Genomic DNA, 16463 nt, shown 5'->3' with positions numbered 1-16463 from the left:
GCTAAGGTGAGTGTAAGGGTTGGTGGTAGCTGACTTTGTCCCTGCCTATACTGTGAGGATATAGGGCACCTCCCTTTCTCCCTTCACTGGAACAAATGAGGAAAGAAAAGAATAGCTGTGCTGGATCAGACCAAAGGCCTATCTAGTTAAGCATCCTGTGTTTCTCCCAGTAGTCAACCAGATGCCTATGGGAATCCTCTAAGCACAATATGGGGGCAATATCCCTCGCACATTGTTGTTGTTCTCTAGCAACCGGTATTCATTCAGAGGCATGCTGCTGCTGATCCTGGAGGCAGTATAAAGCAGGGATGGCGGAGAATTTCTCCACGAATCTTCGGGAGGCCAAGTGCTGACGCATTCGGCCCCCCAAAAGTGTTGGGGAAATTCTCCGCCGGCCCCCCGCGCCCCCCCCGGGACGGGACTTGGTCTCCCGACTGGCTGCCACCGCCGCCATTACAAAATAAAAAAGTACAGTAAAAAAAACACACACACACCCGTGATAGGCTACGTGACGATTTACGTAGCCTATCATGGCTGACTTTGGAAATCTAGCCGTGATAGGCTACGCAAATCGTTACGTAGCCTATCACGGGTGTGTGTGTGTGTGTTTGTTTGTTTTTTTACTTTTTTTTCGCGGCCGGGGAGACGGGGCGCTCCTCCCCGGCCTGAATTTCGCTGGTGAGGGATGGGGCGCCTCCCCCCCCGGCCTGAATTTCGGCCGGGCGAGGCGGGGCACCTCCCCTCCTCGCCTGAACTTCGGGGGGAGAACCGAAGCGCCTCCCCCCCCACCGCGAAGCAAGCTGCGGGACAAGGTAAGTCCCTTTCGTCCATCCCTTCAAAGCCATCATAACTAGCAGCCATTGATAGCCTTATATTCCATGCATTTGTCTAATCCCTTTTCAAATAATAACTGAGTGGTTAATTTATCCCTCTGGTTTGTTGTCTTCTTGTTTCATTCATTATTTGAATATGTATTTAGATTTTAAATTTGTGAGCTGCCCTGGATATCTTTTTTTAATTTAACTGCAAAAGGCAGAATATTCATACTTGGAAAAAATAAATTCATAAAGAAAGTAAAGCTCAGTGCATTAGGCTTCGGATGTTTTTGTAGTGAATAAAAATCACTTTTAAATGTCATACTTCTGTGAAGGAACAGCTGCATTACAAAGACTCACATTGCAAACTGTTTAAAATGTTTAAAAACCTAGATGTGAAAAGATGTAGAGATGTATGAATGCTTTCCGAACATAATAGAGAAAAGTCCTTTATCTATTATACTCTTCCCCCACACCACCCAAAACCTTCTCCACTCTTCTTATCATTGCATCATCTATGCTTAGTGAGCTTGCAACCTCTGTACCAAGGACCACTGTACAGTGGGTTGGATCCAGACTTAGTCGTGCTTAGAGTAGACCCATTAGATCAATAGGAGCTAAGTTAGTCACGACTGAGTTCCCCCATTGCTTTCAATGGGTCTACTCCAGGGGTGGGAACCTCTGGCCTGCATACCAAATCCAGCCCTTCTAGGGTCCCAATCCAGACCTCCAGAGTTCCCCAGATGACTATGCTCCCTTTCCCTCAACCACCAATCATTTGGTGGTTTCCCAGCTTTAGAATGCAGAAAAAAATGCATTAAAAGGTTGAAATGCCTCTCCTAAGGCTTAGTTCATGGCAGTAAGAGCTTTAAGCTATAATATGCTTGGATTTTTGGCCCTGCCCACCGCTGGAATCCAGCTTCTGAGCGCTTCTCCAAAATGGAATTTGGTGTTTGGACTGAAAGAGTTTCCCCACTCTGGTCTACACTAAGCATGACTATGACTGGGTTCGCACAACATGTTAACCCACACTCAGTGGTTGAGTATGGGCTATTCTTGAACCATGGGTTGTTTGTTGAACTGTGAGTTAGTGTGTTGTCTGAACCCAGGACATTTTCTACAGGATGGCTTGTTAACCATGCTGTGTGGCTTATTTTCTTAAACAAGCCACCTTGAGAACCTGTGGTTTGTTGTTGAATTGTTCAGAGTGGTTAACAATCACACTGCATGGTTAACAAGCCACCCTGCAGAAAATGTCCTGGGTTCAGACAACATGCTAATCCATAGTTCAACAAACAACCCACACTCAACCACTGAGTATGGGTTAGCATGTTGTGTGAACTGCCCCTGCACAGTGTCTCCATTTCCCTGTGCAACAGAGAGTCTGCAGCTCTTTGTCATAATGGTGTCACTGAGGCATTGTCCAGTAGGGGCCTCTGATGCTCACACAACCACATCTGGATCCCCTGAAACAAATGACTGATAACTGCAAAACAAACATCCCTCAAACCTCAAACACACGAAAGTAAATACAATGTTGGAAGCTGACAAGTCTGATCAGGCTGACAAGGCTCAGCCTCTGATTTGCACAAAATACTCGACTGGCCTAGATGTTATTGTGTTAGCAACTTCATGTCATTCAAAGCTGAACGAATTTCCAACACATGGAATGGCTTGAAGCGTAGTCACCTCATGGAAAAACAAACCAACCATACACCAAATTTTCTGCAAATAGAAAATAAGCATGTCAGGGAGATGCCTGCATTCGAAACCTTCTCCTTGACATCCAGTGGAACAATTTTTTGCATAGAACAATTTTGTTGTTCTGTTCCACTTTTTCATAAAACAAGTGGAACAATGTTTTGCTCACATTGTCATGTGAATCCTCTGCATTTTAAAGCCCGAACACAAATTTACCACCACAGTGGGAACTGGGCCTGAAGTTGCAATCCTAACAACCACTTCACTTTAAGACACTGGGATTTACTTCTGAGTAAACATGCAAAGGATTGCAGTGTATCACTTAAGCAGCAATCCTACACCTAGTTACCTGGAAGTAAGCCCCGTTGAACTCAGTGAAACTCACTGTTGAATAGATATGCATAGGATTGCACTGTTATTATTTTATTGGCTTTAAAAAAAAATATTCTTCCTTTCTCCAGGGAGGAAAAGGTAACATACATGGTTCGCCTCCTTCCATTTTTTATCCTCACAACAACCCTGTGAGATAGGTTAGGCTGAGAGAGAATGCCTGGCCCAAGGTCACCTAGTGAGCTTCATGGCCTAATGGGGATTTGAACCTGGCTCTCCGGAGTCCCAGTCCAATGCTCTAACCACTACACCACACTGAAAACACCCACAGGTTGCTTTGTATGCAGAAGGCCCTGCCATGTTCCTTCTTGTGTCTTTTAGAGACACTAGCTGAAGCCCCACAAATTCTTCAGAGGACTAAAGGCTGATGTGCTTGGAATGCCATTCTGTCGTTTGCATCATTTTTGTTAGCATTGCTACTGATAACTGACCTTCGTTTTCTCTGCTGGGCAGTCGCTGGGCCTATTTTTTCCGCTGCTGAACCTTTAATCTTTTTGGATTGGAAACGTTGCCCTCAATATCAGCAACACCCAGCCTTGAGCTTAAGCAAACATACAAGAAAAAGAGGCAGCCACTTGGTCTGTCTTGTCAGTTTCTGACCAGGTGGCCAAGAGCAAACAGGCTACGAGCAGGTTCCTGACAGGCCCTCAGACCAAACCCTGAACCAATAGATAATGTGGAGGACTCACAATTGTCAATGATGAAGAAGCTGTTCGCAAGCTTGTTGCAACTGGTAAGGGCTGCGCTACGCTCTGCTTAGATATTCCCCCCCCCCCCAAGTCTCTTGCGCTATGTTTTAAAACTGCATGTTTCCAGTAGCTTCTCTGTACCTTAAGGTTCCGGGGGGGGGGGGGGATTCCAGTTCATTTAGAGCATACCCCTCCCTTTCCTGCAAAACGCAAACCTCTTGCCTCCGTATCTTGATTCTGTTGCTGATTCATTGGCAGTTTCTCAGCAGTCCATTTGCAAAAGGAGAGTCAAGAAAATGTTTGGAATATCGGAATATCTACAGCTATTAGCCAAAATCTGAGGAAGCAAGTAACCACAAAGCACAGGGAGTTCGTTGTGGCTGAAAACAGCCAAATTCCTGGGTTGGTGGCATATGAGCCACATGCCAATAGGCAGTCAGCCTGAACCATCCCCCTACAAATAAGTATGATGGCAAGGTTAGCAGTGCCTATGCTGTCAGCGTGGAGTCCTTTGGACCAGATTTTAAAAGGGGACATTTTGTTCTGCATTTTGTCCTGCATTTTGTTCTTGCTTCTTTCTCCATTAAACCAGCCACTTAGACACAGCATAATCTTATGATTGGCCAGCAACTGAGAATGAACATTAGGAAGTATTCTTCTCCCATTATTGTCCTGGCATACCATCTCTGTATACGCCATAGCATTCAGAACTGGTCACCATCAGAGATTCGATACTCGGCTATAGGAAATATCAGAGATAGCTCAGAGATGTAATTTTTTTAATATCCCTTTTCAAACATGTGGAATGGACTCTCAAAGCTTAATTGAAATGGAACAAAGCAGCTGGATATAGTCCTCCTCCCTTCTCACCATTTTCACCATCTTTCACTGCCTGTTCATGACCCAGGGAGCAGCAGGGATTCTAATATATATTTTTATCTAACAAGAAGCCAAGGTGAAGCCAGGAAGTGCTGTAGCCAGATCTTACTAGGGGTTTCAAATGATCCCGCCATGCTCAAAGAATATGTGATGAGGATTTAAGGGCTGTGTGCTAGCCCCACTGCTATGCCTAGTGCCCATGCCCCCTGCTGTCCATGTGTCTGGCATGTGTCAGAATGGGCTCTATGTGCATACTGAGGTATGCGCATACACTCCACCACATGAGGGCAGTTCCTGGCCTAATCAACGCCCCCCCCTTGTGTGGAGAAGCCTTGCATGCTAACATTGGTACATGTATCAAGCCGCTTCTGATGAATGCCAAACACCTGGTGTGGCAGCTAGACCATGCAGTTCTGTGGCCCTGGTCCTGCTTTCTTTGAACACGGGATTATTGGAACCTCACTCCACATTGGCATATGCCATTCTCACAAAGCCAAATCAGAGTGAAGACAATGCTTCCTGCTCTCTCACCTTGGCTGCTTGTTAGTTAAAAAAACATTTTAAAATGATGCCCATCAGCCACAGGGAGTGTGGTTATTCCTGCAGTAAGTGGGGTTTTAGGCTTCCTCCTTAACATTTTTTTTCTGGTAAGAAAAAAACATCAGAGGGAGTGACAGGAAAGGACGGGAGGGTTACAAATGGTAGATGATGTCTGGATCCCCTATAAAAGTCCATGTTTGAAGCAGGGTGAATGCAGGAGAAACGTTTTGTCTGGAAGCACCCTTACACAGGGTCTCCAGGCAAGGCTTTTTATATGGAATTCATTCATTCATGGAGGATATGTTTATTCACATCTATTAGCTGTGATAGCTAAGTGGAACTTATATGTTCAGGGGCAGTATATCTCTCTAGAGGTCAGGTGCTGGGGACAAACAATATGGGAGAGCAGTTGCTGTTGTGCCCTGCTGATTGTGAGTTTTCCAGTGACATCTGGCTTGTCACTGGGGGAAGCAGAATGTAGGACTGGATGAACCTTTGGTCTTATCCAGCAGGGCTCTTCTTATGTTCTCAACTCTTTTGCACCAGTCTGCAAGAAAGGCAGAATTCCCTAAAGGAAAAAATTGCAATCCTTAATACATGTAGCTAGCTAGCTAGTGTCACTAATATTAATGGAAGTAGGATGCTTGGTATGAATTACTTTTAAAGTACATAAAACCTTTCATTTAAGGTTTTAGATGGCACCATCACGGAGGTCATGAAAGGTCACAGGCTAAGTGAACTGATTGCATTGCTGACCTCATCCCCAGTTCTCTTGGCTACCAAAAAATGGAATACCAAAACCTAGTGTAAACATTTGTACTATATTTAGTTCCAGTCCATCAGAGTTTTAATCAGCAAACCGATCGATGAAATGCCTCTTTCAGACTTGGAATACCACCACCAACTAAAAATAGAAAAAACAAGGTATTTTGATTGCTAATCTAAGCACTGATCTTTGAACTATTTTGTAGGCAAATACACACAGGACCCAAATTCAGAGGAATAGGAGGTTGGGTGACGATTAAAATACACATATCTGAGTTGCAGTTATTGGAACTGTGACATAAGGTCATAGATTCTTTGATATTTCTTCACTGATAGTCCTTATAAACGTTCCTGTTTGGGCAGCAACTATATTCGATCATGGCATAGGAGAGCATATGCAGGCAAGGAAGGAACAGGGGAAAAACTTTTAACATGCCTGTGCATTCTTAAATGCAGATAAAGCACAACTTTATTTTCTGAGATGCTGAGGGATTTTGTGGAGGTATTCATAGTGGGCTAGCAATGATGTCTGGATTCTCCATTAAAAATATGAGTGAACAAAGGATGGCAATTCCAGACAAAACGGTAACCATAATCTCTTTGGGTATAGGAACTGTTATCCCTTAACTGTTAAAATGTTTCCTAAAATAGCTGTCAGATCAGCACATTGATCCTGCTCATAAGGACAACCAGAGCCTGACATAATTTTAGCAGGAATTTAATCTGGAACAAGAGTTGAAGGAATTAGTTCAATGTAAATGGTGGCATGCACAGACCTCGGGGTCATAAAAGTATCTGAAAAGGCAGATGTACTAAACACCTACTAAGTGTTTGCACATCGGAAACACAAACTCACCAGATTGCTGGAGAGGATGCGGTATTAAAGGCACTTTTTACCACATGTGGTGGTCATGCCCTCTTGCTGAGACTTATTGGGAGGAAATCTTTAAAGAAATTTCAGCAATCACTGAGCAAACGGTGCGTAAAGATACCAATATAGCCCTATTAGGCATATTTGAGGAGAAACATGGGGCAATGCAACACATGGATCGTATCCTATTCTACTGCTGGTGGCTCAGTTGGTCTTTGCAAGACACAGGAAAATTAGCACAGAAATTTCAGTGGCAACCCGATACCAAAAGTTTTGGCACATTGCCATAGCAGAGAAGCTAACCCACCAGCTCAGACTTCATAAAGAACAAAATAGTCCAGATGCATTTTTATGGTTTGGCATCCTTTTATTTCACAGGTACATCAGAGGACAGACGTATACCATCTGCAGCTTACACAGAGATGTGGAAAAACTGATTAACAATATAATTCCTATTGATCATTTGTATGCCCTGTTAGTGCTGAGCATCTGTAGTTTGGTTTTGTTATTTGCTGTGGCTGAAAGTGGTAATGGAAGTATAAGAAATACAGTTGTTACGCAAGATGTACAATATCCCCTGTACATTTAAACAAATCTCAATAAAGTTAGAAAGAAAAAGAAAGAGCAGAACAATTCAACAAAAATGCCTTCCACATTTTGAAAGAAACAGAAGGATGTATTGAGGAAACAAAATACCCATTTTCATGCTACTGTTCCCATCTTCTTCAGAACATAAGAAGAACCATGCTGGATCAGACCAAGGGTCTATCCAGTCTAGCATTCTGTTCACACAGTGGCCAACCAACTTCCCACAGGAAACCCACAAGCAGGACATGAGTGCAGTAGCACCCTCCCCCCATGTTCCCTAGCAACTGGTGTACATAAGCATACTGCCTCTGATACCGGAGGTAGTATAGAGCCATCGGGACTAGTAGCCATTGATAGCCTTCTCCTCCAGGAATTTGTCCAACCCCCTTTTAAAGCCATCCAAATTGGTGGCCATCACTACATCTTGTGGAAGTGAATTCCATAGTTTAACTATATGCTGCATGAAGAAGAACTTCCTTTTATCATCCTGAATCTCCCACCAAACAGCTTCATGGGATGACCCCAGGTTCTAGTATTATGAAAGTGGGAGAAAAATATCTCCCTACTTTCTCCACACCATGCATAATGTGGACATTTGCTTGTGTTTCTTCCCTCGTAGGTGGAACAGATCCTGTCAGAATTCCAGCTCCGAGATGAGGATCTGAAGAAGGTGATGCATCGGATGCAGAAAGAAATGGACCGGGGACTAAAACTGGAGACACACGAGGAAGCCTCAGTGAAGATGCTGCCCACTTACGTACGCTCTACCCCTGAGGGATCAGGTAACCCATTACCTTATTGGAAATGGATGCCTGTTGGGAAGTGGGAACATAGACTCATCTGTTATTTCTTATCTCAACCCCAACAGGCTAGGGCCATTCAAGAAATTCTGGTGCTTAAGTCAGAAAATCCAGATGATATCCCCTCTCTGTGGTAATCTTTTAATGGCTACTAGCCCTGATAGCTATATGCTACCTCCAGTATCACAGGCAGTATGCCTGTGTACACCAGTTGTTGGACAACATGGGCAGGAGGATGCTGTTGCACTAATTTCCTGCTTGTGGGTTTCCCATTGGGACAGTTGGTTGGCTATTGTGTGAATGGAATGCTGGACTAGATGGACCCTTGGTCTGACCCAGCATGGCTCTTCTTATGTTCCGAATCAGCTGCTTGAGTTTTTCACCCTACTTTGCCTAGTAGTAGGGTTATAGTCTAGGGCAGGGATGTGCTACATGTGGCCCATAGAGTACATGTGGGCCCTGGTACTGCCCCTGCAGCCCTCTGCCACTGCTCTGCCAAAATTCACAGAGGTGGCAACCCACCCACCCCCGATTTGCTACCAAAAATTGATGGCAAACTGCTATGGAATGCTATGATGGCCAAATTTAACTTGAAAACAAGCTAAACTTGGCCACTGTAACTTTGCCAGAAACTGGCAATTATTTTTGCTGCTGGCACCCTGCAGAATTCTGTGCGGTGGCAGCAGCAGGAGTGTGGCCCACAAGGAGACCTGGGGAGCAAAAAATGGCCCCCAGACCTCCCAGAGTTGCCCATCCCTAGACTCCAGAGAGTGGTGTAGTGGAGCCAGGGCTCCACTTCTTCAGTAGCTGTCCCCTATCCTTGTTCCTTCTGAACTTAGCTGCAATCCTCACAGTAGCTGGGGGAAAATTAATATATATTGTTCCCTGTTGTAGTGCAAATATTTTGGAGTGGCTTGATCTTGCATGAGCATTTAAGACCAATTAGCTTTACAAAAGACCTGCTCCTGGTTGAGATGAAAATTGCTAGAACTGGTTTGTTGATAAGGATCAACACAGCTGCCTGAATGTTGAACTCTCCTTGGGGGTGTGGCTATAGGGAACTGTCATGATTCAAACCCAGACTTTTAAGAGTTAAGCACTCAAAGCCCTCTGCCTGGATGAGTCAATCTGTCAGTTTTGCTTTCTCCCACATTATTTTTTTTAATCTCAAGTTCTTTCCATCCTGTTTATGAAGAAGTTTGTGAATTTTGGTGGGTTTGTATCAAAAAACAAACTGAATGAAATTCTCACCCATTGCCAGGTTTTACCTGCACTACATACAGAAGTTGCAGACCTATTCCTAGGCAAGTGAACTTAACCCCATCTGTTGGTTTGCCATTCTCCCACTACTAGGTTTTGGGGAGAGATTACATTATTCTGTAATGCTCCTTAGAATTCAGATAAAGCAACTACCCAACTGGAAAAAGTTCAATGAAGTGGCCATCGTTCTTCAGCTGCAAAGCATAAAGCTGCTTTCAACTTCATTGCTATTTTCCATTAATCATTCATTATCTTTCCACAGGAGAGATGAAACCTTGTGTTCCTTCCAATGATGGTTCTTACAACGACGGTACATTTCTTAGGTCTTAATGCTGTAATTGAAAGCAGTGGCTAGCCCAACCTTTTTAGGGATGGGGGAGAAATTTGTTCAGTTCACATTTTAATGTGAACTTGCCTAATTTTGCATTTTTGAACCAATTTGTGAATGAAAACTCAGCTATCCTTGGAAATTTGCACTTCTCTTGAATTTTGCAATGGAGTTTTCCAGTCAAAAAATGTGCACAAAAAATTGCAGTCTTCCCTACATCTGATCCAACTGTTACCATAATTAATTGGGCAATTCCCATTATAGTTCTCTAGTCCCTTAATATAGTTTGCTGATCTTTCATTTCCTGATTAAGCATTTGCATCAATATTGCTGAGCAAAACATCTTATCTAATTTCATCCCCCTCCCTGACTGTTGTCAAGCCAAACATCCTTTCAGACTCGCTCTTTACTACTAGGCTGTATAAACCTGGTGGCTCCAAATAGAAGAAAGGGGAGGCTCATTTATTCACTGTTTCTGATCAGATGTGATAATTTCAGCCTGTCTGGGACACAGGCAAATGGCCAGCAAACCACATTTCCTCCCCAGTTTTGTAAATCTGCTGATAGTCTTAAGAACCAAATTGCATGTGTGCCCAGCTGATGCTGTTTTCTTTACTTCAAAGCAGCCGTGTGTGTGCACTCTAACTTGATCAAGGAAGTGGTACTGGTGTGCGTATGTGTGTGTTGTGTATGTATTTTAAATCTTTTCCCTGTGCCATTTCCCTGATCGAAATCACCCCCCCCCCCGCCCAAAGCTGTTATTATCCACAGTGGAAAAAAATACAGTACCAGTCTCCCCCCCTCTCCCCCAGCAGGGCTAATAGTAGCTTGGGATGTACATGTGTGGACTTCTACTTACTTCAAATTGTAATTAATCTGGGGAGAGGGGATGGACAAATCTATCAAATTTATCTCCTTTAAATTACTCTCTCTTTCAACATGTGGAAAGACAGCAGTGGTGTGATAAATTTGGAAGTGCATGAGCGCATCATGACTGTCCTCATAATCATGCTCCCAAGGAGAGTCCAAAAATGTCGGCAGCCGTGTTGATCCATATCAACAAACCAGTACTAGCAGTTTACATCCCAATCAGGAGCTGGTCTTTCATAAATGCAATGGGCTTTAATTGTCTAGTCAAGATCAAGTCACCCCCAAATCCTTTCCAATACAACAGGGATAGCTCACAACAATATATTGTTGCTGAGAAAATCTATTTCCCCAGCTACTGTGAAGACGTTTTTCTCCCTCTCTCATAATACTAGAACCTGGGTTCATCCCATGAAGCTGATTGGCGGGAGATTCAGGGAAGAGAAAAGGAAGTACTTCTTCACACAGCGCATAGTCAAACTATGGAATTCGATACCACAAGATTAGTGATGGCCACCATTTTGGATGGCTTTAAAAGGAGGTTAGACAAGTTCATGGAGGAGAAGTCTATCAATGACTACTAGTCCTGATGGCTGTATGCTACCTCCAATATCAGAGGCAGTATGCCTATGCGCACCAGTTGCTGGGGAACATGGATGGGAGGGTGCTGTTGCACTCAGGTCCTGCTTGTGGGTTTCCCTACTTGTGGGCAGGTGGTTGGCCACTGCGTGAACAGAATGCTGGACTAGATGGACCCTTGGTCTGATCCAGTATTGCTCTTCTTATGATTGTAGCTAAGCTCAGAGGAACATAGCAGTATGAAGGTGAGTGGGTGGTGGCAGATGATGTCATCATCCCTGCTAATAAAACAGTCCTGGGGCTTTGACCCTGAAAGCCCTGGCTCCACTACACCACTGAGGGGGCAGGATATTGGGATTGCATCTGCTGCCCCTGCTCTATGCATTCAATTTGAAGATTGGCATTCATCTATGGCCATGCTGGCTGGGGATGATGGGAGTTATAGTCCAACACATCTGGAGGTCACCAGGTTGGGGAAAGGTAGTATAGAATCTGAGCTTTATGGGACTTGCTTCTTCTGAATAAACATTACATGCATGGGACCAGGCTGATGTCAACCATCTTCAAGTCATTAAGCTAAATGACTTAGTTCAGCCTCTCAAGAATGAGATACTGAGCAAGTGGTTAGAAACCAATGTGCTTTTATTTCTGAAGACTGCAGGTTCAAGTCTCATGGATGGCTTCTTGCTTTCAGTTAAAACTTGATGGCCACTTCCTTTGGCCTGGATGGCCACTTCATTTGGAGGAAAAAATAAATAAATATCAAGTTGGATGGCTACTTCCTTTGGGGAGAAAAGAAAAAAAAATCAAAGAAGATCAAATGTGAAATTTTCCTCATCATTCTCTTATGTACTTGCCTTTAGGAGATAAAAAGTAGGTAGACATGCCACCACCATAGGCTAGAAATGGAGGCGCTTTGGCATTAGTAAGCCAGTGTGATGTAGTGGCTAAAATGCCAGACTACGACTGGGGAGCCCCAGGTTCAAATCCCCACTCAACCATGAAGCTCACTGGGTGACTTTGGGCCAGCCACTTTCTCTTAGCCTAACCTACCTCACAGGGTTGTTGTGAAGATGAAATGGAGAACCAGTAATGGAGGAGGGTGAGGGGAGAACCATGTGTGTCACCTTGAGCTCCTTGGAGAAAAAAGTGGGATAACAATGCAAAGAATGAATGTAATAAATGGATGATGTTGCACTTCTGGATTGCAGAGGTTGGAGATTTCCTATCTTTGGATCTCGGGGGCACCAATTTCCGAGTGATGCTGGTGAAAGTTGGTGACAGTGAAGAAGGACAATGGAAAGTGAAGACAAAGCATCAAATGTATTCCATCCCAGAGGATGCCATGACAGGAACAGCAGAAATGGTGAGTCAGATCATCGGGTGAAGTGAACCAAGTGACATGTTGTATACTTTGAGGGGTAGGTGTCAGGATTATCAGGAATGGAAGAAGGCTTGACCTGGGTGGGGGGAGGAAGGACCAGTTCCAAGTTTCAAGGGGAAAAGTGCCTTCTAGTGGCCCACCCACCATTTAAAATTTTCCACAGTGCCCCCAATATTGCATTTCTCCAGGTCATTATACGTTCATCTGCAAGCTACTAGGGAAATTTAAAGTGGTGGCTTGCAGACCCAGTTGGGACCCTAGAGCTCCAGCAGCTGTCCTAGGATGCTGGGGGGCTGACCATGGGACTGCTTATGGGGAGACCTTACAGTTTGAATTCTGAGGTCTGTGAACAATATTTGTTGAATTGACCACATCAGTGAAGTCTATATACTGTGGGCTTTTGAAAGACACCTTATCGATATGGATCGCTTGAGTGGTTCTGATGCCCTTTGAAAGAAAATGGTGCTGACAACCCATGCTGCTTGTGTATGTGATGGAAATTATAGGGTTGTATGAAACCTGAGAAATTCATAAGGTGTAAAAATTACTGACTTAAAATATCAAACTGTTTTCCCACATCAATTCTTCTCACTGAATGTGATAGATAAAGTTACAGGACAAGTACTCACTGGGACTCCTTAGGTGAAGTCTGTGAAGTAAGGGCCAAATTAGATGTGATGGTTCTACAGCGGGTGGAAGGTAGTTCTGGATCAATTGGCGTGATTTGCTGGAGAGAAGCCAAAGTTTTCTGACCTCTCTGATTTCTCCTTCCCTAAATTATACTGTGAAATGAAGAATGTATGGGGTGATCTGCAGTGGATTTTGATGTGGAAGAACCGTGAGCCCTGTTCAGTTCAGGTACTCAGAAAAAAAATCTTGGGCTCAGTAATTCTAAGTGTAACACCAGTTCTGTTTGGTGGATCTCAGGCTTCTACTGAAAACAAAGTAGATCCTGTAAGTCTAAAGTCTGTCCACTACATCTCATTCACCAAGGCAAATAAGGATACCACTTTTCTTATTAATTAATTACATTTCTATACTGCCCCAAAGCCAAATTCTCTGGGTGCTTCACAGCAATTAAAACCACAAAATGCATAATAAAATACAATATAAAATGTAAAAGCTTAAAACTACAATACAAAAGTACAAACCAAAACAAAACCTAGCAGCAATGCAGAGATTTAAAGTACAATAAAAGATTTAAAACAACAGTGTTAAAAGACTAAAATGCCTGGCAAAATGAAAAGGTCTGCACTTGGCACCAGAAAGAGCACCACGTAGATGCCAGGCGAACCTCTCAGGGGAGCTCATTTCACAGCTGGGGTGCCACAGCAGAAAAGGCCCTCTTCTTGTTAGCCACCAGCCTCACTTCCTTTGGCAGGGGTTCCCAGAGAGGGACTGCTTGGTGATACGTGCTCTTCTATGGGAGCTGTTTGATCCATTCACAAAACCTTCTCTTTTTTCTCTCTTTCACTTTCTCTCTCTTGTTTAAGGTAGCTGACAGTTTAATGACACAAGTAGCTCTCTTCATCCTGGCATTTCACCAGCTAGTGTAGTCAACAGAAAGTCTTCTTCTACATTCCCCCCATCATGGTGAAAGCAAATGCTGCTAGATTAAATAGCAGACCTACATGTTCCCAACCTGTTACTTTTGAACACTATTGGGTAGGTGAATTAGGGTCACTTTCAGGGGAGAAGTTGTGGATGGGAAAGGGTACATAACCTTTTCCCTGCTGGCTGACCGTCCCCGCAAATCTTCTCTCAGATGGTTCCCCACCACCCTCCCCAGTCTGACTCCCAAACTGGATGCCTGGTTGAGGGAAAAGAGTCCTCGGGTTGTGGAGGTTGTGGAGAATTTTCAAGGGAAAATCAGTGGGCATGGAAGGAGTTAGGCATCTCTCCCATCCTGCTAACTGTGAAAATGGGTTTGTTGCGGGTCAGACCAGAAGAATAGACTCTGGCTGCCTTTACATTAAAGTAAAAACTTTCAGTCCTGCCGTCGTGAAGCCTTTCCATATTTACAGCGGGCTTCCAGACAGCGACTACATGATTGCTGAGAGGGGAACCTTTTAATTTTCAAGGTTCCATAGAACTCAATGAAACAGTGCCATCTAGTGGCTGTTTTAATCGCACAACATTCCGACTTTAAAAAAATTGTTCCTTAGTACTTGATCTTTTTGAGATGGAATAAGCAGAAAATACCTCTGGATGTGCCCTGGAGGTTGACAATGGCATGAAAAGGACCCACAAACGTCCATGGGTGAGCAATCTCAATAGCAGCATAAAAGCTCCTTGTGATGGAGCCCCCTTCTTTCCAAAAAACAATATAGTATTGCATGAGTTAGAGGGCAGAGTGCCACCTAGTGGAACACAAATGATGTGTCAAGCATCTAAAATTAGATGGCGGGAGAAAGATTTTAAATTAAAGGCTCTAAACTTCCCTCGACAAGCCTGCTCATTTTAATTATGATATTTTTTCTTAACTTGGGGATAGGAAACCACCACTGTACCCTGCAAAAATATTCAGCCTATCATTTCTTTCATCTTCCATTTCTATAGAGCTAGCCAAAGTCTTCGACTTTGAGAAACGTTCCCTTAAATAAACAAGCATGTTTAATTGAAATGCATCTTCCAATAGGAAGGGTGCTTCCAGATGGATCATTCCTAGCACTGACTGTCAGAAGGCACGGTGCAGCTATTCCATCTTTTCTTAATGGATTTTCTGCAGTAAGAAAAAAGACTGAAGAAGTGGTTATAAAACACGGAAGGAGTACATGTGGATGATGACGACAGCTGGAGCTCCCATAAAATTCCGTGAATGAGGCAGAGCGATTGCACTGTAAAAGCCTAATCTGATTCTGAAAGTGCTCCCAGTAAACAGTATAACCAGAATAGTTAATAGAGCTTTCTTGTCTTTATATTGCTGGTTTGCAGGGCTTTCAGTTGTTGTTTCATTGTATTTTAAATAGGTTGTGTGCTGCTTTGAGGGTCTTCAAAAGCAGCATAAAAATGAAATTCAATTGATGATCATGGTGACAGAGAATTTGGGCTATGAATATTTTTTTTCCTCAATTGAAATTATTTTCCATTGAAAGGAAATATGGTCCTGGGGTGCTGTGGAGTGGCCAGATGCAAAAGGGGACAAGGCATCGTCTGTAATTTATTTATTTATTTAATTTCTTAATCACCCATCTGGCTGGTCACTCAGCCACAATTTTAATAGTTGTGTGGAAGCGGTACTTACAGCAGGTGTCTCCTTGTGTGTTGGAGCTGTATCCTCTTTTGCATCTGGCTGCCCTAGAGTGCTGCTTCGCAAGAACCCGTGGTAGGCAGCTGTTGAATAAGGCAGATTCCAAGAACTGAAGGGAAATGTTTAGTAAACATTAATGGATCTTTTTGTATTTCTTTCCCAGCTCTTTGATTATATCTCAGAATGCATCTCTGACTTCCTAGACAAACATCAGATGAAACACAAAAAGCTACCTCTGGGCTTCACGTTTTCCTTCCCTGTTCGCCATGAAGACATCGACAAGGTGGGATTTGAGTTGGGAATTTCTCCTGCTATGCCATATATGCACTCTTTCCTGTGAGAATTGCTCATTTGAGCTAGTGAACCACTTGTAACAATAGCCCACAGAATATAGGAGTGCATCCTGCTCCTTTTGTCAGAGCATTATAACGTTGTAGTAGACTGGAGGCCCAAGTCAAAGATGATGCTCAGAGGAGAGCCTGCCTCATCATCATCAATCATTATTAACATTGTTGCTGCTGTGGTGAAAGTTCAGAAGATGAACAGTGAGGAACATTAGGCAGTAAAACATGGATCTGAATCATGGGCAGCCAAATGAATGAGGCTACCAGATGTTTGTTTTTGTTATTATTGCAAAAGATAATAAACCATCTTTTATTAAGATAATAAACTTGTTCTAAACCATCATAGGATATTTTAGGTCAGAAACTTTCACCTAAGGCCATAGAATAGACAGACGTTTTTCACAATGGGTAAA

General features: G+C 43.4%; 1 protein-coding gene across 1 annotated transcript in view; it reads left to right on the top strand.

Annotated features, from left to right (window-relative positions):
• GCK (glucokinase) overlaps positions 1-16463 on the top strand; it is a 53894-nt gene that overhangs the window by 19469 nt on the left and 17962 nt on the right. Inside the window, exons 2-4 of the mRNA XM_084803853.1 lie at positions 7858-8020; positions 12284-12438; positions 15870-15989. Coding sequence (XP_084659979.1) covers positions 7858-8020; positions 12284-12438; positions 15870-15989 — 438 coding nt within the window. The remainder of the gene's footprint in view (positions 1-7857; positions 8021-12283; positions 12439-15869; positions 15990-16463) is intronic.

Source organism: Heloderma suspectum, chromosome 6 (assembly GCF_057233095.1).
Source record: "Heloderma suspectum isolate Gila_16-S chromosome 6, 16-S_ref, whole genome shotgun sequence".
Taxonomy (NCBI): Eukaryota; Metazoa; Chordata; class Lepidosauria; order Squamata; family Helodermatidae; genus Heloderma; species Heloderma suspectum.
The sequence above is the reverse complement of the archived record's forward strand: the minus strand, read 5'-3'. Positions and strand labels throughout refer to the sequence as shown.